Source organism: Balaenoptera borealis (genome assembly GCF_965194805.1).
Source record: "Balaenoptera borealis genome assembly, chromosome: 10".
Classification (NCBI taxonomy): Eukaryota; Metazoa; Chordata; class Mammalia; order Artiodactyla; family Balaenopteridae; genus Balaenoptera; species Balaenoptera borealis.
The window spans coordinates 62,390,548-62,410,687 of NC_138874.1; the positions used below are offsets into that span (position 1 = coordinate 62,390,548).

Consider the following 20,140-nt stretch of genomic DNA (forward strand, 5'->3'; position numbering starts at 1 on the left):
AGACCCCAGGGTGAAGGCAAATAAACACATCTTTTACTCTTCCTGGCGCTCCGCCTGTTTTGAGCTACTTGGCCCTCCTGCCCCACTCCCGCCTCACTCTCTTCCATCAGTGAGAAATTGGAAAAGAAAAAGTAAAGAGTTGAGTGCAAATCACTTCGGCTTTTTACCTATCCCTCTCGGCAACTGTTCCATAGGATGTTAACATTTTACGCTCAAATGAAGGCTGGTGTCCCATTTTGCCAGGCTGCCCTGGTCCCTGTAACAGGGGTGACAGGATCTGACCACACACATGAATCGCCAGGCCCCACTGCAATGATGCTCTGGGCTGCTTTGCCTAGTCATGCAATGGGGAGTCCCAGCACGCTGGAAGGCAGTCTGGGCTGTGTTGTGATGGTCCAATCGGCAGCAGGATTCTACAGGTGACAAGGTTGGGTCTCGGAAGCTGGGCATCCCATGGCCCAGAGAAGATTTCCAGCAAAGATGATGGAATGTCTCCAGCTCTGGCTCAGGCCTGCTCTGCAGGCTTTCAGCACCACAGCCCGGCAGACACTAGACCAGGGCTCTCGGCGTGCTCCACGGAACAGCGCCGAGCGCTGGATGCTTGCCACAGAAATGGACAGCGAGGGTTTAGAAACTGCTACGGAAATGTGACAGAGTAATTTTACATCTGTTGACTCTAACAGAAAGTCAAGGCTTGTATCTTGTTAAGTTTTGGAGTTTTTAATGTTCTTTTCTCTAGTAATTGTCAATGTATCTGACTGAAATACTGGTCTGTAATGGACTGGAAATTAAAACACAAACACACATAACACATACATAGACAGAAGCACCAAGGCTGGGTTTTGAGGCCAAATGTTGCATGAGAAGCGCCAAACTAGATCACAGCACTCTCTACAAGTTCATTACAATCACTGTCTCCACCTCTCTGTGGCCACAGTGTTATTATGCCCCCTACAAATGACTGATTTTATGGAAGAAGTTGAAAGTCACAAAGTAAAATGGCAGTTGGTAAACTGGAACCCTGCTTCTTCTGGTTTGCTTTGTTTCAAAGACCAGAGATAGTAAAGGTGCAGCTTATCTTCAGACTTCACTGCAAAACTGGCCTGCCCTGGAAGGTGCTGGGGACAGATGGCCACAGCCACCACCGCCGTGCTACCCGCCCAGGGAACGCTGGAGCTGTGCTACATGGCGCCTGGGCAGCTGCCACACAAGGCCAGACTGTGACCCAAGGCCAGAACTAGTGAACTTTACCTTCGGACCTGCAACTTCCTGACGCTGCCCTGTGCCTGCCATCAGATCATCTGTGATGGAAGTGCTCACTGTGACGGCATCCACCAGGCACCCCGGAAGTGCGGGCCGTAACCACTTCTAAGAAGGATGTCCTTGGGAAGCCTGCATCCGTCCCCACTGCCTGCTCCTCCTCTCCAGGCCTGACGCACACCTACCTGTGAAGTACCTGCTGTACTCCTGTTCAATCTTCTGAGCCGTCTCAAACTGCTCTTTGGAATGCCTCTGAGTCACCTTGTCCTTCAGGTAGATGGGGTCTCTCTGCTCCCTGTTGGGACATCCAGGGAACCAGGCTGAGCTTCTCACCTCCCCCCAGGCCCTCCTCTTTGCTTCTTTGTCCAGAGTTAACAGGGGTCTCCACCACCACAGGGCCCCCATGTGCTCCCCTGGTAAAGCACAGCCTGCAGGCTCCACGGGGAGCTCCGGGCAGAGAGGGGGAAGGTGGGAACCCCAGTGTGTGCACACGGAGACCAGACACCTCAGCTGGCCCCCGAGGGCAGGTACCAGAAGCCTGGAAGCACAGAAAGGCAAAGTGGAGGAGGGCCTTGGCAAGCCGTTAGCCCAACCAGCGCAGAAACTCAAGCTCGGCGGGAGCACAGGCCCATCCACGTCACAAGCCAGCTCCTGGCAGAGCTGGACCCAGGCCAGGCCACCCAGCTCCTGTGTTGTTGTGGGTGCCCAGCTGAGAGGCAGGAGAAGGGGAAAGGGCCTGGGAGTCAGGAGGGGAGCTATGCAGACAAAGCTGGACATACTCAGGGAGCGGTGGCAGCATCCAAACAGCGCGGAGAGGGGTGTGGAGGGAGGGCTGTGCTGGGTCCACATGCCTGGCTCAGTGTGAGCTGGGGGCTCGAGGCGGGAGGCCGCTCCTACATGGGGTGCCTATTTCAAGGCCAAGGGGCCCCCCGCCCCACGGCTTTGAGCCAGCAGCGCATCCCCAGCAAGGCCCCAAGCCAAGCCCCCGAGGAGCCTGTCACCTACTTGATGTGTTTGGCGCTCTTGTAGTGGATGAAGATGACGATGGGGTAGATGTGCATGTGGTGCAGCCGCTCAATGGCGTGGGGGGCGACGTCCAGGAGACAGTGCCGGTTCTGCGGGGAGGGAGAGAGTGAACACCTGGGCAGGTGCGGGGCCGGGGCCTCGGGGGCACTGGACACTCCAGTCTGTCTCTGCCACCGATGGGCCCCACCCCTCCCCTGACACTGCCCTGCCTTGCCCTGTAAGTGAACATACAAGGTTCTACCAACGAACAAGGCAGCAAAACCAGTCTTTCGTTAAGACTGCACATGATACACGGAGGGGAAACCTCATCTGGGAAAATCTCTCCCCACAAGCCGTCAGCTGTGATGATGGTCCAGGCTGGGAACCAGGGCCAAGCAGGGTCTGGACAACCCCACACTCCAAACTCCCTTTCCTGCGTTTACCCAGATATAGGAACTTCCTAAAGCGCTACCCCACCTGGCCTCAGAAACCCTACTTCTGCCAGTCTGGGCAAAAGAAGATGTAGAGACTCGGCGGGGGGCTGAAGCAGGGGAGGGGAGAGTGTGGGTCTTTGCGTGGCTGTGATTGAAACGCATCCCATGGATCCCCTGAGCCTCCAGGCAGAGTATGAGCCAAAGGCAGGCCACGGGCACCCTGCCTGTGGTTCTCCCTGACCCCTGAAAGCTCCACTGAGGGGGTCCACCCTTTGGCACGGGGCACCCCTGACTGGAGCTCGTCCACTTCAACTGGGCAGTCTGCACTGACAGCTGTAAGAAGTCAACTCCCTCACGTAACAGGAGGGATCCAAAGCCTGGCGAGGTAAACTGACCACCCAGGAAGGATGGGGCCCAAAAAGCACCCACATCCTCAGACTTGTGAGGGATGCTTTTCCAAAAGATTGCCCCACTTCCCCTCATACTATCTGGCAAACAGACCCCAGCATGTTCACAAACCTAAAGGCACATGGCAACGGCTCTTATCCTTTCAGGGTCGTGGCCCTGATGGAAGCCGTGCCCCTGTCCCTAGAATAAGGCACATCAGCTCAGCACACAAGCTCAGCAGATGCATTCTGGGACCCTGTTGTAGAAACCCCCGTGAGGGGCCTTTCCTAGAGTTCAAAGCTCTCGTCAGAGCCCCTCAGAGAGGGAGAGGTGACACACGCACAGGGCGACTTTTGCCCAGGACTAGCTTCCTACTCACGAAAGCGGAAGCACAAGAAGCAACGGGGGCCAGCCCCCAGTAGGTTAACTCAGACTAACGGGACACAGGCGAGCTCACGAAGGCCCGAGAGACATGCAGGGCAGATGTGCAAAGGTACAGAGCCCGGACACACACACACTGGGGTCCAAACCCCGGACTCAGAGAGGCGCCCCCATCCCTTGGTCTGAAGCAACAGGTACCTTTTCTGTGATCTCCTTTATGGAAGCCACTGTGGTCACATCAAAGTGGCCACTCCTCCGCTTATAGTCTACAAACAGGCAGTCTTTGACGCCCCGCTCGATGGCCTGCTGGGAGGCCTTCATCACCTCTGCAAAGCACAGACACAGGAATCAGGATGCCCTGGCACCATGAGCCGTCACTGCACGTGCCAGGAAGAACGCCGCACAGAAGAGACTTTAGGAACCCAGCCCTGCTGTCCTCGCTCCCGGACAAAGAACCAGAGGCTGCACACTGATCTGAGCCAAGTCCAGAGGACTCTGAAACATCATGGGATCCATCCCCGGGCACAGGGGGCTGAACCCAAACACAGGGACAGACACAGCCCAGCAGGCCCGAGGGCATCCCTTACCAAGGGGGCATCTGCAGAACTTGCCGGGCACCTCGTTCACGAGCATTTCCTTCACCACATCCAGTAAAGGCCCCAGGATCAAGACGGGCCTCAGGGAGGTGCAGTCCACCTTCTGGACCCGCTGATAGGCAAGGCTCACCGAATCTGAGGGAGAGAGGGGAGCAGTGTCATGGACACCCACCTGGAGCAGAGGGAGGAAGGGGAGGGGCTGGGGACCCACTGCTCCCCTGACCTTGCTGACCCCAGGGAGGCCCAGCTCCTTCACTCCACACGTCCAGAGCCAGGTACCCAGCTCACCCTGGTTCGTCTGGGACTTGCCCAGTTGTAGCACTGAGAGTCCCATACCCCGGGCACACCAGGGCACGGCCGCTCCTGGAGTCCAGCACAGTGTCCTTGCTCCACGGACACCCAAGACACTGCAGCACTTCATCCTGCTCAAGTTCTTCCGTACGTGTCCAGTGCGTGCTCCCCTCACCCCTAGTATATATTCTCTGCTCTCTAGAGAGGCAACCTCCCCTGAGGTGGGTGTGGTCATGTGACCCAGACCTGCCCCATGGGGTGAGCAAACTCTCCCCCTTCCCATGAGCTGAAAAGGACAGGACCGGGTGCAGTGAGCCAGCTCTGATCCTGCAGATGAGAACAACCCTCAGGAAATGACAGAGCCACAGGACAGAAGGGACCTGGCTCCCTTATGATCCCCAGAACAGAGCTGCCTCCCAGGGATCCCCCCACCAGCTCAGACTTTTATGTGGCAGGGGAATAAGCTTCTTATCATGCTTCAGCCATTGTTGTCTGGTCTCAGTTACAGCAGTCAAACCAATATCCTAGTTGATACATGTAGTAAAAATCTCCCCTTCCACCAAATGAATAAAAAATCCTTGTAGGAAGTGACCGCCTAAAAACCAGCATGCAAGTATCTTCTTGGCACCTCCCTTGTACCAATCACTGTGCTGGCATCTCGGAAACACTTTTTAAAAGAGTAGAAAGCACAGTCCCTGCCACTGCAGAGCTCATGCTCTAACCAGGCTCACAGACGGCAACAGGTAAGAAACAAGACCACCATACAAGAGTTGCCTGCCAGCTCCAGGCACCAGGACAAGAAGCCTCACCCTCGGGGGGTGGGAGTGGCGACGAGGAGAGGCAGAGCTGAGGTGAGGGTCGCCTGAGGTGGGCTTGTGAGGAAGGGTCAATGAGAGGTCCGGCCTGGAAGGCCCGTGACTAGGAGATGAAGAAAGAGGGACCAGAAGGCAGAGCGTTACAGGTGAACACACAGGGCGGTGCTTGGTGCAGCCTCAGCTCCACAAACGCCGAGCTCACAGGCAGAACCGCGTGCGTTTTTTCGGTCTGATGATTATCCAGGTTCATCTATATGGCTTTCTATACAGCATTTCTCAACCTGGTGACCAGGTGATCTGTTATTAAGGCAGGGGGAGGGTTTGGTGGTCACATTCACTGCCCAAGACCCCCGCACACTTCTGACTGAAGGCTCTGTGGAGTCCCAGGGCAAAGAACTTCCTCCAGGAAGACGTAAAAACACCCCCTCTTTTAAAACTTTGAACATTACAGATCAAGCCAGGCATCCTCTCCAACACCTCTTCTCCAGTCCTGGTCCCCAACGGTTTCCTCACAACCACCGTCAGAGTTGGTTATGAGGATATAAAAGTACATCCTTCCAGATGTCATTCTTACATGTTGACTTTTACAGGCTCAAAATACCTAGAAAATATGTTATGTATGTCCATGTGCTCAACAAAAATGACAAGACACACTTCTGTATCATGATACATGCAAAAATACATGATACATGCGATATTCCGCAACTCCCTCTTCTACTCAGTCTTATGTTTCTGAACCGCATCCCTGGCGATCCACGTTGATCTCCCTAACTCCTTCTGAACATCCTACGGGATGGATGCTCTGCGCCTATTCATCCATCTCCCTGCGTATGGACACTAAGTCACTATGTCTTCAACTTAACTTGAACGGAATCATCTTCTCCCCTAATGATTATTAACATTCCACACTGAGGGGCACCCATTTAGAAGATTCCTTTTCCTCCCCGAATAATCCGCTTTGTCGGAAGTCCTCATAGTTACAGAATCATAGGGGGGCTACAGAGCATCTCGCAAGCACTGAATCCAACAAGAGTCAGAGGTCCAGAGAAAATAAAAAACTCCCTGGGAAGGGTAAATATACAGACAAATAGACAATCTGGAAGTAACCGAATGTAGTTATGTAAACTGCTTTTAAAACTGGTATAGATATTAAAACCAAAAGCATAAAGGTAATAATAAATCTACGCTAATGTTCACATAATATAAAAAGGATGTAATTGGTATCATTCATAACGTAAAGGGGGCGGGCGGGGGGGGGGGGTGGATCCCAGAGATGTAGAATTTTTATATAGGATTGAAATTAAGCTACCATCAGTTCAAAATGAACTGTTATAACCTTAAGATGTTTTATGTAACTGCAATGGTAACCAAAAAGAAAATATCTATAAAATATACACAAAGGGAAATGAGAAGGGAATCAAAACATGTCACTATAAAAAAAAAAAAAGAAAATCAATGAAATACAAAAGAAGGCAGCAAAGGAGGAAAAGATAGACAAAAAAGCAACAAGACATACAGAAAACAGCTAATAAAATGGCAATAGTAAGTCCTTCCATATCAGTAATTACTTTAAATGTAAATGGATTAAATGCCCCAATTAAATGACGTAGATTGGCTGAATGCATAAATAAAAAAAGATCCAACTATATGCTGTCTACAAGAGACTCACCTTAGCTCTAAGGTCACTCATAGGCTAAAAGTGAAAGGATAGGAAAAAAAATAATTCATGCAAACGGGCACCTAAAGAGAGCAGGGGTGACCACAGTTGTATCAGACAAAATAGATTTTAAGACAAAAACTGCCACAAGAGACAAAGAAGGACATTATAGCATGATAAAAGGGTCACTTCTCCAGACAGATAAAACAATCATAAACATATATGCACCCAACATTAGAATTCCCAAATAAGTGACGTGAACACTGATGAAACTGAAGGGAGAAACAGACACCAACACAGTATTAGTAGGGGACTTCAATACCCCACTTTCAGTTACGGATAGTACAACCAGACAGAAGATCAATAAGGAAACAGCACTTGAACAACACTATAGACCAATGGACCTAACAGATTCCCCCCTAGAGCCTCCAAGGGAGTGTGGACCTGCCAGCACCTTGATCTTGGCCCAATGGTACTGATTTTGGACTTCTGGCTTCCAGAACTGTGAGAGAATAAATGTATGCTGTGCTGACCACAAAGCTTGTGACATTTTTTATAGCAGCCCCAGGAAAGGAGTACACAATGAAAGCCAGAAGACAATGAATTATATCTTTAAAATGCATAAGTAAAATATCTACCAATCTAAAATTCTATATCCAGTGAAAAATCTCCAAAATGATGGGAAAATAGACCCAAAAAAAATAGAGAATTTAAATTACAAGAAACCTGCATTACAAGAAATGCTGAAGGTCACCATAACATCAAGGAAATGGTAATTATAAGAAGTAAAGGATGTGTTAACTAACCTTATTGTGGTAAACCGTTTGCAACACATACACCTATCAAATTATCATCCTGTACACCTTAAACTCACACAATATTATATGCCAGTTATATCTCAATTAAGATGGAAAAAAAGAAATGCTGAAGGGAGCGTTCAACTGAAAAAAAGATCAGAAGGAAAGAGAATTGCAGGAAGGAATGAAGAATAATGGAAAGGATAAATATAAGTGAATAACTGATGTGCAAATCAGTAACACTGTTGGATTTAAAATAAATGTAAAATGAAAATGATAATGCAAAAGGTGGGAGGGAGGTAAAGAAGTCACAGTGCTCCAATGTTTTAGAATTATTAGAGAAGTGATCAAAGTAATGATTCATGTTAGCAGTAAGTCAGAGACATATATCATGAGGGTTGCTGTAATCCACCCCTCACCACCAAAGAGTAAAACAAGATGATTAATTAAAAACTAACAGATGGGGGGACAGAATAATAAAAATGCTTGATTAATCCAAAAGGAAGAAAAGTGAAGTGAAGGGAACATAAAACAGGCAGGAGAACAGAAAACAAACTGCAAGATGGTAAATGTATCAGTCATGATTTAATCAGTAATTAAATACTCTGATTAAATGATAAAGATTGTCACAGGTGTGTTCAAATTGTGAAAACGCCTCAGGATGTACACTTTTCTGTAGATGTATGTGCACTTTTCTATACATATATTATATCTCAAAAAAATGAAAAAAGATGAAGTATCACAGTGGGTTGAAAAAACCCTACATGCTGCCCACAGAGCCACGTAAATATAAAGCTATAGAAAAGTATAAAAGGATGGAAAAAGACAAACTATGCAAACATTTAACCAAAAGAAAACTGGTGTGATAATAATACTTAAACAAAATAGACTTTAAGGCCAGAAACATTTCTAGACATAAAGAAGGACATAATGATAAAAGAGTCAATTCAACAATAAGATATAACAATTTAGAAATAACAATTTAAAGACCACTTCAAAGTACATAATGAAAGAAAGAAAAAAAAAAACCCACTGAAGAACTGAAAGGAAGACTAGACATATGGCTGTTTTCCAAAGACATCCACTAGACATACACCAAATACACCAGAGGTGGTGTCTACAGAAGAAAAGGGAAGGGAGAATCAAGCAACTATTATTGCCAAAAGGTGAATAGTCTGTTTTACATTTAAAAATGTAAAAACCCATTCTTAGCTCGAAGGTCATATAAAAACAGCCAGACTTGGCCCATTGGCTATGGCTTGCCAACCCCTGTCCTCACTGACAGTTACCTGTGGGCCATGAACAAAGGTGGGACTCACTCAACTCACTGTGATTAAGGCCCTAACTGAAACAATAAATAAGGAAGGAGAGGAGGAGGAGGAAACCAGCTGTCCCACCTTCTGATGCCCACTGCCACCTCCACACCCTGCTACCAGGGAGGGCACACCTTCTAGGACAGTGGACACACACGGGGGTCCTCGGAGCAGCCTTCACAGGAGGCTCCTGCTTCACAGGACAAATGCACCCTTCCACGGGGCACTCTGCCAAAGGATGTCTGATGCTGCCTAATACGCAACTCCAGGACTGGGTCGGCGCCTGGCCCTGGGAGGATCTTGGAAGAATGGACACAGGAGGGGACTTCCTTCGTGGCGCAGTGGTTAAGTATCCGCCTGCCAATGCAGGGGACGTGGGTTGGGTCCCTGGACCGGGAAGATCCCACATGCCGTGGAGCAACTAAGCCCGTGTGCCACAACTACTGAGCCTGTGCTCTAGAGCCCGTAAGCCACAACTACTGAGCCCACACGCCACAGCTACTGAAGCCCGCACACCTAGAGCCTGAGCTCTGCAACAAGAGAAGCCACTGCAATGAGAAGCCCGCGCGCAGCAATGAAGACCCAACACAACCAAAAAAAATTTAAAAAAAAAGAATGGACACACACAGGAGTAAGGCCAAAAATGGCCAAAGATCTGCACAGTGGCCCTTGGTCACCACCAAGCAGCCAGGAATAACCCAAAAACAAACTAGAAGCAATGCATTGGGCAGAGACTGCTTTTTGCCCACCCAATACCCATCTTTCCTTTATTCCTTACTAACAGAACCTGCATTACTGAAGCCAGCAGGTCACCAGTGAAAATCCTGCCTTCTCAGCCTCCCTCACAGACTGAGTGGCCAATGAGGAATAAGTGGGAGACCAAGGGTGGAGCTTCCAGGTAAGCTGTTTAAAGAGGCACACTTTTGCCGTGCCCCTTCCTCCTCCCTGCCGCCTGAACGTGGACGTGATGGCAGAAGCTGCAATGACCACGGGGAGACCTTGAGGATGGAAGCCACACCCTACAGGTGGTAGACTCTGAAGACAGTAGCACCACCATCCCAACCCAGACACACATCCCTAGATCAGTTATGTGCGAAAGCAAAGCAAACTTCTATGTCGTTTAAGTCACTGTGGTGAGGCTTCTGTGGTCAACAGCACACCTCATCCTGCGAGCCTGCTGGAGAAAGCCAGCCCAGCCACTTGCCTTCAAAGAGTGGAATGGAGTCGTTGGAAAAGGTGTCCAAGGCAAGGAGGTCTTTCCCATCTTTGGACCCGCTGCGTTTATGCTTATGTTTCCTTCGGAAGAAGGATCTGCGTGCAGCTGCCGAGAGCGTCTTTGCGGTGTTGTTGTCATCTTTGACTTCAGACATGCTGAGCCTCCGCGAGAATTCTTGGTCCATCCTGTGGACAAGAGTACAGCAGTGCTGCGAAGGGCCCAGGGAGCATCACCTCCCCGCATGCCCAGCCGCGAGGAGAGCCAGAGCTGGGACTCCAGGCTCCTCCCACATTCTCTACAGGTTTCCTGGCCGCTTCACCACCCACGCTACTGAGGACGCCATGGTGCCACTGCTGTGAGGGTGATACACACACACCAGTGCTGGGCAAGCTCTCAGCATACAGGGCCACCTCCCATAGTCAGACGAGGGTCAGAAGGAGCTGCTAAGACAGCCTTCACTCGTGACCACTACAAGTTATGCTTCCTGCCACCAAGAATAACAAAGCACAGATATACCCTATAACACAGAAGAACCCTGAAAAAAATCATGCCAAGTATAAGAAGCCAGTCACAAAAGACCACGTGCTATATGACTCCATTCACGCGAAAGTCCAGACAGGGAAGTCTATAGAGAGAGAAAGATCAGTGGTCGCTCAGGGTTGACGGGAGGGGGCAGGGCAGACAGAAAGACAAGGGGGGGTGTAGCTAAAGGGTATGGGGCTTCTTTCTGAGGTGACGAAAATGTTCTCAAATTGACTACGGTGATGGTTGCACATCTGTGAAAATACTAAAAGCCGGTGAACTGTACACTTTGGGTAAATTGTATGTTATGTGAATTATGTCTCAACAAATCTGTTAAAAACAAAAAAGTGCTGTCTCCTAAGTTGCCCCTGTGCTTCTGTATAGCACTGACTTAAGTACAGCACTGACCTACACTAGGACCAAAATTGCTTTTCGGACAAGCAATTGTGGCAAAATGTACAGACCAGAAGCTGATATGAGCATCAGAATAAACCCCCACGAGCCCCAGCCCACATCCCATGGGGCATCCCCACAGGTGCCGCCCGCCCCAGCCCCAGGCCCAGACTCGAGAACACTCACACGTATTTGCTGGGGATCTGCCCACGCTGGATCTTCTGGGCATTCTCGTCCAGCTGCCAGGCCATCCAGGACCCAAATGAGCCCTGGGGCAAGGTGTCATCCACGTAGAGGATGTCATCTTTCTTAAAGCTCAGCTCATGCTCCACCTCTGCCAGCCGCTCATAGAGGGCCCTGGACCGGGCAATGGAGAGGACAGGTCAGGCCGCTGGCTGCCCTTTGCAGCCATTCTCCTAGAGCCGCTCTCCTGCTCTGAACTTTCCCCAGACCCCAGAGGCTGATCAGGACCAGCCTCTCCCCAGCCTAGCAGTGGTTCTCAAAGAGGGGAGCCCGGGCTCTACATGACAGGACAGAGACTTCCCTTTCCTCCCCTGAGACCGGGCTCCCTGGAGACAAGGGCTGCCTCATGCCCATCACATAAAAGACTTTTTGCCAAGGACCAAGGCCATTATCTCCGTTTCAGATGGGCCTTTCCCATTTGCATCCCTCCCCCGAGTCAAGGCTGATGGTTCCTACAGACTAGAAACTTCCCAGAAGGGAAACATGCCATCCTCAACTGAGGAGAGGTTCCCTAGAGACAGGGACCCCCCACCTCACGGTACACGGTCGATCAGTGCTTTCCATTCTCGTGTGGCCTCAGATCTTAGGGGACATGAAGAAAGCTGAGCACCTCCCGGAAAACGCCCGATGCCTGCCTCAGACACACACTGCATATAGTACTTCGGGGTACCGTGGATGCCTTGACATCCACACACACTGCAGAGGGATCTGCAGACCTGGGTCAGAGGAGACCCGGAGAGGAGCGTAGCCCACAGGAAAATGAGGCTCTGTGGTCTCAAACTTCCCCACCAGGCCCTAAACCCTAAAGAGGGAGCCCCATCTGGCCCTGGGAGCTTTCGAGGGTTTTTCTAAGTCACAAGCATCTTGTCGTGAGCTTCCAATTTGGGGCCCACCCTTTTGGGGGCAAGAAACATGGGGACATTCACAGGGAACAGCCTCCACCGAAAGCCCCTCCCCTAGCCCCAAGTCCCTGGCAACCCTGGCCACTGGTACCTGATATAGAAGCTGTCGCCAGGCAGGCCCTTGACCTTGGTGAACTCCTCAGGGCGGTACTGCACCTTCAGGCGGACGCTGTCCTTGGGCTTCAGCATCTCCACGTAGACCTCCTCCACCGTCTTGTTGCGCACGTCCAGACCACCGTACTACCCAGAGACGGAGAACTGGGGTCAGAGGGCAGAAGCTGGGCATCTTGGGCACCCGTGAGAGGCCGGGTGTAGGGTTAGGGTGAGACTCAGCATCCCCTTCACTGGGCATCCATCTGCCCCACCTCCGCAGGTAAGGCTGAGTCCTCTGTTGAGTGTCTGCTCTACCCTCGACAGCTGCTCCCAGGAGAAACCCTGTTCTAGTCCCCCAGCAAGTAAGGCCTACTGGAAACACAGCACTTCACCTTGCTTATGCTCCTTGTATCTTTCAGTACCTACGACCCACCTCCCCCATCCAACAGGAGACCCAGTGAGTGGGAGATGGCCCTCGCCATCAGACCAGTCCTGAGGCCTGCCACTGACAACGGCAGAGCATCTCCCCTTCAGACACCAGTGCCCAAGCCAGGGCCCTGCCCGCTTCCCCATGATCTACCCAGAGGGGGTCTGGGCGGCATTCAACACCCACCCATAGCGGTCGCCAGCAGAGGCTGCGCTCCTCCACCTCCTGTGCCAACTGAGACGGCAGGAAGCCCGACGGGCGGGCGGAGAGCAGCCCAGCTGCTGCTCAGAGGGCTCAGAGCTCACCTCAAGGACGAGGTCCCCGGGCACGAGGCCGTCGGGGCCCTTGGCAGGACTGTCGTCCTCCACCTCGGCCACGAACACCCCATGCAGGTTCCCACCACATAAGTGCACGCCAAGCTCCAGCTGGGACTTCTTGATGAAGACAACTCGTGGTTCTGGGGTCTTCTTGGTGGCATCTCCCACCATCCTTATGGGAAGGAAAATGAAGCTCTTCAATTGTGCACAGGGAGGGAGGAAGACATGAGAAAGATGAAACAGTGGTGACACCCTAACCGTTTTCTGCTGCCCCGCCACGGTCTCATGAGCTCTCAGAACCACAGGAGCCGGGAGGCGGGCCAACCCAGCCTCTAGTTCTAGTGACCCGGTTTACAGGCAGGATGCTGAGGTTTGGTAGAGGTGAACACGTGACCCTGGGTCACAAAGCCACTTGGGAACAGAGTGGAAATCCACGTCCCTGCTTTCCAGCCCAGCTGTCCATCACACACCATGGGCTATGTCTTGCCCACCTGGACTGCACTTGTTTTCCTAACTCTATTCTCCTAAGAAATGCAGAGCCAGGCTCACCATCCAGGGCACAACTCATCCAGCAAATGTTTACTGAGTAGTTTCTATGGCTCAGGTGGCACTAAACCAAGAAGCAGGGCCCGCCCCCTGCCATCAAGGAACTCACAGCACAGGGACACTGAAAGGCTGGCAAACAAACTGAGTGAAGGAGACGGGACAGCAACGGAACCCAATGAGCAGGACCTCAGCGGGGGAGCCAGCCAGTGACGAAAATTTTGCTGCAGGTAAGTGTAGCCATAATGGGCACAGTGAACGGTCACAAGCAGGAAAGCCCTGAAGATGTCCCAGCTTCCAGCCTCAAACTTCTGTGAACAGTCCATTAAAGTCGTACCCGAGAAAGGGCTCTGTCCAAGACTGCAGAGTGAGTGCCTCACGACCCAGCCTATGTGACCCTCTCCCCACCTCCCCGCCAGCTTCTGCCAAGAGCCCTGCCTGCTCCTGCCCACACTAATGCCGGTCCCTCCTCCAGACATCTCTTCACGCCCGCCCGTTGCACGGCTAACCCCTGCTCATCCTGAACACTGTGACTTAGCTGTCACTGCCCTGCCATGCTCCTCATGACTGTTCCATCGTGGCCCCTGGTGCCCCTCCCAGCACTTCGGCTGTGCTGCACATGCCTGGACACTGGTCTGCCACCCTCAAACCTAGAGCTCCCTGGGGGCAACACTGCTGTTGACGGCCAGAGCCCGGGGCCTGGCTGGGGGATGACTGTGGGGTTCTGTCTAAGGACAGAACCAGAAAACAAGTGAGTGAGAAAAGGAGGAGAGAAAGAAAAAAGGCAGAGCTAAGAATGAGTCAGTGAGAAAACTAGAGAAAAAAAGGGAGAGAGGGCAGGACGGAAGAAGGAAAAAAGGACTGGCGTGCTCCCCACCCCAAATCCTGACAAGCCGGTGTGCCGTCTGCAGCGCAGGGCGGCGCTGGGACCCACGTCCCTCAGAGGATGTGCTTGGGCCCCAACAATGACCGCCCCGGACCCACCCCACTCAGCCAAGGTGCACGGATGGAAGGCTCATGGCACGCATTTGCTGACCTGGAGCTGGGGGCGCTCTGCTTGGCCGGGGGGGTGCCAGGGCCCTCGTCCTGCTCCATCAGTGGGTCAATGACAGAGGGATGCTCCGGGGTGGTGGCACCGCTGCCCTGGAGAGTGGAGTGGGGACTGACAGGGTCCAGGTGGGAGCTGGGGACAGAGGATAGGAAGAGTAAGGAGTGGCATGCAGCCGGCCAGAGCCACCCCCTCTCTGTTGGTGACCAGGTCTGGGATGTGAAGAAGGACCAGGTCACGCAGCTCTGTGACCCAAACCCTGAGAAGAGCAGGTGCCTCAGGAGCTTGGACTCGGTCATCCGGCTGCAGGATCTGCCTGCCCTCAACTCGGGGATCCTCTGCAAAGGGGTCAGCCTGGGGACCCATGAATTCACTGTTCTCTTTTCCCCTGCATGTGCCTTTCAGCCCTTCCCTTCACAGGCGCTGCACTGCAGGGTTAAGTCTCACCCTTTCCTCACCTGTCCTGCCACCCACAGCACAGAGGCAGATGGGGGCAGGTGTCCAGTGTCTGCTCGTGGAGTGGGGCCAGACCACTCTGTGTGAGCGTCCGCCCCGGGCCGCAGCTCCTGGCTACCACATACCCATGCCGGGGCTTCGGGCTGCACAGGGGACCCAGCCACCTGTTTCCACACCCTATTTCAGGAGGGAAAACCATCCCTCCATATGTCCCTTCCCCAAAACCCAGGGCTGGTCAACTCTTCTCTCATGGCAGCAGAATCCCCAGAACTTGCAGCTGGCACGTAGGTCTCCCCACAGCGAGCCACACATCTGCCGCACCCATCTCTCTTCCTGCGGCCCACATGCCCCCTAGGAGGCCAGGCCCTCACCTGGACCGGGAGTGGCTGCTGAGCTGGTGCATGTGTGGGTTGTACTGGGCCAGGATGGTGATGGTGTCGCACTGCTGCCCGATGATGAGCCGGGCCTGCTGCTCCGTGGCGCTCCGCAGGTTTATGCCATTGAACTAGGAAACACCGAGAGCGGGCTCAGTGATGGGAGAGGAGGGCACGGAGGAGGTCCTGGGGACTTAGGAAGGGAGGAGAGGAGGGAGAAGACGGCAGCTCCCGCTCACCTCAAGTAACTGGTCCCCATACTCAAGGCCGGCCTGGTGAGCGATGCTCCCCCCGGTCACCTTGGATACGTAGACACCGCCCTTCTCCCCGCTCACGATGGAGATGCCCAGCGGCTCCGAGCCCTTCTGCAGCTTCACATGGCGTGGCTCCTCCACGTAGGGCCTTGGAAGAGAGACAACAGTTTTGGGGACTCAGACTCAAAGGAAAGGTCTGGGGAAGATCTGAGGTCAGGCATGCAATCACTATGCAGAAAGGGCCAGGGAGCACAGATGCTCCTATGATGACACAGCTGGATGGGAACACGATGAAGTCCACCTTTGTACGATGGTGATACACAACCTCATGCAATCCAGACACGACCCCCCCACCCACAGATGGACACAGAAGCACCCAGTCCCAGAGACACCAAGAAGGGTCTGTGTGAACTATAAACACTGATATACGCAGGGAAAAGGCACACAGGTTTCCCTAACAGGAGAGGAGTGGCCTCACAATGTGCAATGTACAAACCTCCAATGGGGTCTCAAGACGCCCTTGGGGAAAAAGGACTGCTTTCTGGGATGATATTCACCCAAGAAGGGACAACATAAAATATCAGTTTTTATATTTACCAGTACACAGGAGGATGCAAAATGATCATGAGATTAAGCTGCTGCAAACCCGAGGCATTAAAAAGGGAGCGGGGAGGCTGGGAGCAAGGCGGCACCATGCACCCACTGGCCCCGGGGAGCCGCCCACCGCACCGCGGGGGACAAGGGGCGCAGGGGGCTGGGGTGGGGACCTCCTGTCGGGCCAACCTCACGCTCCTCAGGGAGGAGGACCTGGGCCTGGCAGCCACAGGCAGTCTCAGGAGGGATCTGTGGTGGTGGAGGCATCTGGAAGGTGCAAAGGGTTAGAAAGCAGAGCGGGGTGATCGGAGGAGGAAGACAACCACAGACGCCTGGAACGTGACAGACAGACAGACAGTTAAGTGACCCCGAGCCGCCAGGACCGCGCTGCATGCCGCCTGAGCTCCTCCTCAGGACAAGACTGCAGCCAAAGGCCAGGGGAGGGGACAAGCAGAGCGCCACCCCCGAGGGCTCCCTCCTCCAGAGCACATGTCGGGGGGGTGGTCCACGTGCTGAAGGGCGGGCAGGCAGGCAGGCAGGCAGGCAGGGGGGGCCCTTTTGGAGGGAATCCTTACTTTTTAATCTCCTGAAGGATTTAAATTTTTTATAATATGCACAAGAGTTTTGTCAGAACAATAAGGCTGCTTTTAAAAGAAGTTCATAAAGTATACTTAACATTACAAACAGCTTAAAACATAACATTAAGGAGGAAGTGTTTATGTATGTAAAACAATATAAATAAAGCATGTATTTAAACTGTATATATACATACACACACACCTCAGAAGGTGAAATAACAGCAACTGAATCTCGGGTTGACGAGATTATGTGACTTTTTTTCTTTCTACTTTTCTAGTTTTCCCAATTTTCTATAATGATAGTTAACTTGAGACTGAGGAAAAGAGGGACTATTTTTAGTAAGTAACCCATTCTTCAGTCAGGTCACACATGTTAAAGTTTATGTCACCTAAGCGCTGTGAAGGCAGGAATCACCGACGCTGACACACACACTCGCTCACACACACTGGTTCTCTGTGCACCGCAGAGGAAGCTAAGGGGATGTCTGAACCACATGTGATAAGGCCCCTTCTGCTTCTAAGGAGCCCCCTTCAGTGGGGGGAAGGTCTTGTTCTCTCAGTGACCTGAGCTGGGGGGTTCAGTAAAACCTCCCACCCACCCACCCCCCCCAGGGCCGGTTTGTGCTCCTGTCTGCACGACGCAGGTGAGGCCGCCATGAACACGTCCACGTGAACTGCGCTGACTCCCCTGGGGGCCCAGGCGCCTTGGCGGTCATGGGTACACTCTGTTCTCCAGTTTACACTTGCTAGGTGTGCTGTCTTACTGGTTCAGATCGTAAATGAGATTTTCTTAATGATGGGCCCACCCAGCAGCGTCTCTTCCATGGCTTGCAGCTACAAGGGGCCCTCAGCTTTCTGGATGTAAGTGGAGGAGAGTAGCTCTAGTCCCTCTAAGTGATTATATAAAGGTAAGTTCAAGTTTAATCCAATCTCCCACTAGGATCTAGAGAGAACCCTTTAAATATAGATACGATCTGGTAGATCCCACTCTGAAGAACAACAGCGGTGGATGAGGAACGTGCAGAGCCTGTGCAGGGAGGGACCAGCCCTGAGAGGAGGGACCAGCCCTGAGAGGAGGCACGTCTGGACTGACAGCTGAGATCGGCCTGCATTTCAAAATGAACCAATAAATGGCTAAGCTGTACACGTATGCTTCACATACTCTTTTCCTATGTGTATTTTATCTCACAACAAAAAGCTTGGGGGGCGGGGGGAGGGAGCAAGCGATACAGCTGTGTTCTGGGGCCAAAAAGCAAAGGATAAGAATGAGTCCTGGGACTTCCCTGGTGGTCCAGTGGTTAAGACTCCGCTCTTCCACTGCAGGGGGCACGGGTTTGATTCCTGGTTGGGGAACTAAGATCCTGCATGCCGCGCGGCGCAGCCAAAAGTTAAAAAAAAAAAAAGAGTCCTGATTCTAATTAGGGTAGGCCAGTCACTAACCACGTGACCACAGACAGACCACTCCAACTTTCTGGCCTCAGTTTCCTCATCTTTAAAATGGGGCCGATGATGATGCCGCTGATCACGGGGTTATGCGAGGATTTCACGACTTATTACGTGGAACGTGCTTAAACAAGGGTCTGGGAAGCAGTGGATGGCATCACTCCGTCACGGTCACTGTCAGGTCGTCCCCAGCATCACGTGCTGGAGCCCCCCTCCTCCCGTGGGCACTCAGTGGAAGGAGCTCACCCTGCTCCTCCAACTGGCCATCCACGTGCGCCCCTCCTCCTGCATCACGTGTCCACAGGACTTCCTCGTGACGTCCTGGAGCAAGACACCAGGGGATGCTAGGCGGCCCAAACACCGGCGGCCTCGCCGGAGGTCAACTGTCGGTACTCCCCAAACCGCACCACACCCCGGGCCGAGGGCTGGCCCGCTGCAGCAGCGCGCCATCCTCCCCTGTGCCCGCTCACCTGTCCTTTCTGCGCTCCCCGAGGGCCGCGGGGTTGACGGCAATCCTCGGCAATGTGGCGGCTGAGGTCTGGGATGGGCTACAGGAGGACAGGCCTTCGACATTCAGAGGAGACTGCGGGGGAGTGCTGCACTCCGAGTGGGACAGCGAGCCTGCCGAGAGGGGCGGGTGAGGGCCGGGCCTGCACCTCCGCTCCCGCGGCCCAGACGCACGGCCGTGCGTGCAGGCGCCTCGCACTCCCCTGCATCGCCCGCCAGGGCCCGGGGCCTGGCCCCGCCAGCATGACTGATGGCTGAGACAGTGAGCGAACTGTGAGCGGTGCCCAGACACCCCACCCTGAGGACGGAGGGGGTCAGCAGGGGGAGGGGAGCACCGAGAAGTTCTCACCTCTGTCAGAGCCCACGACAGACCGCGGATATCTTGGCGTTGATGGGATTTTAATGCGTTCTGCCTTAAACTGCAAGTTGCTCGAAGACCCTGTGGTTCCACAAGGGGACAAAACTTTAGGCCTGCGATTAAACAGCGCCCCTCACTCCCTCACCACCATCCTAGTAGTCAGGAAACATACACGGTTATGACAGAATGAAAGTGGGCCCTGCCATTTATCCCCGAGGGGGTCTCAAGGTGGAACAGTCAAGGAAAGCAGATGCCTAGCCCCAGTATGTGCATAAACCGTGCAGGGCCAGGCCGCTCCCGAACAGCATCACACAAGTCTCGCTTTCAGCCCCGAACAGAGACAGTACCCCACGTGACGGGGGTGACTGCCGGCCTTGTGCCCACAACGCCGGAAGCAGCTCCACCAGAGTCTCTTTGAGATAACTGCTAGCCTCGACTCTGGGTTGCGTTTTCCGTAAGTGATCGGCAACACGACATCCCCCAGAATGACCTCAGGGTCAGGGAGCAAGGCTCCTGGGCCAGGGGTCACCAGAACAACTACACAGCCACTGTGGGAAGCTGCAGGAAGGCCACAGGAAAAGGCTCTGGGTGCAGCGTGGAGCCGGCCTCGGCCCCCAGATGGGAGAGGGGCTGTGTGTGGGGGGCGCCAGGAGGTCTGGGCACGAGGATGCGGGTGGAGATGAAGAAAGGCTGGTGCCTGCTCTGGCGAGAAGGCGCCAGTGGCTCAGTTACCGAGGCGGGCGCTGGAGGGCAGGGAGTTGCACCCGTGGGAGGCTCTCATCTCAGAGCAGTCGCTGCAGGCCCTGGGGCTCAGATCCAGGCTCAGGCGGCCCTGGTGCTGGACACTGTCGAAAAGCAGACAGGTGAGGGGCTCGGGAGGAGGACCAGGTCAGGATACAAGTGGCTGGCCTCCCTGAGGCCCTCTGCCAGCTCAGG

The 20,140-nt window shown here is 53.2% G+C and overlaps 1 protein-coding gene across 7 annotated transcripts in view; it reads right to left on the reverse strand.

The window, feature by feature from the left end:
• DLG5 (discs large MAGUK scaffold protein 5) overlaps positions 1-20,140 on the reverse strand; it is a gene marked incomplete at its 5' end in the record, with an annotated part of 211,409 nt that overhangs the window by 90,892 nt on the left and 100,377 nt on the right. For all 7 annotated transcript variants that reach the window (XM_082408734.1, XM_082408732.1, XM_082408737.1 and 4 more), the window contains 14 exons: positions 1,446-1,555; positions 2,266-2,375; positions 3,666-3,793; positions 4,055-4,198; positions 10,141-10,337; positions 11,254-11,424; positions 12,304-12,452; positions 13,038-13,221; positions 14,629-14,775; positions 15,468-15,601; positions 15,710-15,872; positions 18,810-18,960; positions 19,196-19,285; positions 19,937-20,049. In XM_082408734.1, the coding sequence (XP_082264860.1) occupies positions 1,446-1,555; positions 2,266-2,375; positions 3,666-3,793; positions 4,055-4,198; positions 10,141-10,337; positions 11,254-11,424; positions 12,304-12,452; positions 13,038-13,221; positions 14,629-14,775; positions 15,468-15,601; positions 15,710-15,872; positions 18,810-18,960; positions 19,196-19,285; positions 19,937-20,049 (1,991 nt within the window). The remainder of the gene's footprint in view (positions 1-1,445; positions 1,556-2,265; positions 2,376-3,665; positions 3,794-4,054; positions 4,199-10,140; positions 10,338-11,253; positions 11,425-12,303; positions 12,453-13,037; positions 13,222-14,628; positions 14,776-15,467; positions 15,602-15,709; positions 15,873-18,809; positions 18,961-19,195; positions 19,286-19,936; positions 20,050-20,140) is intronic.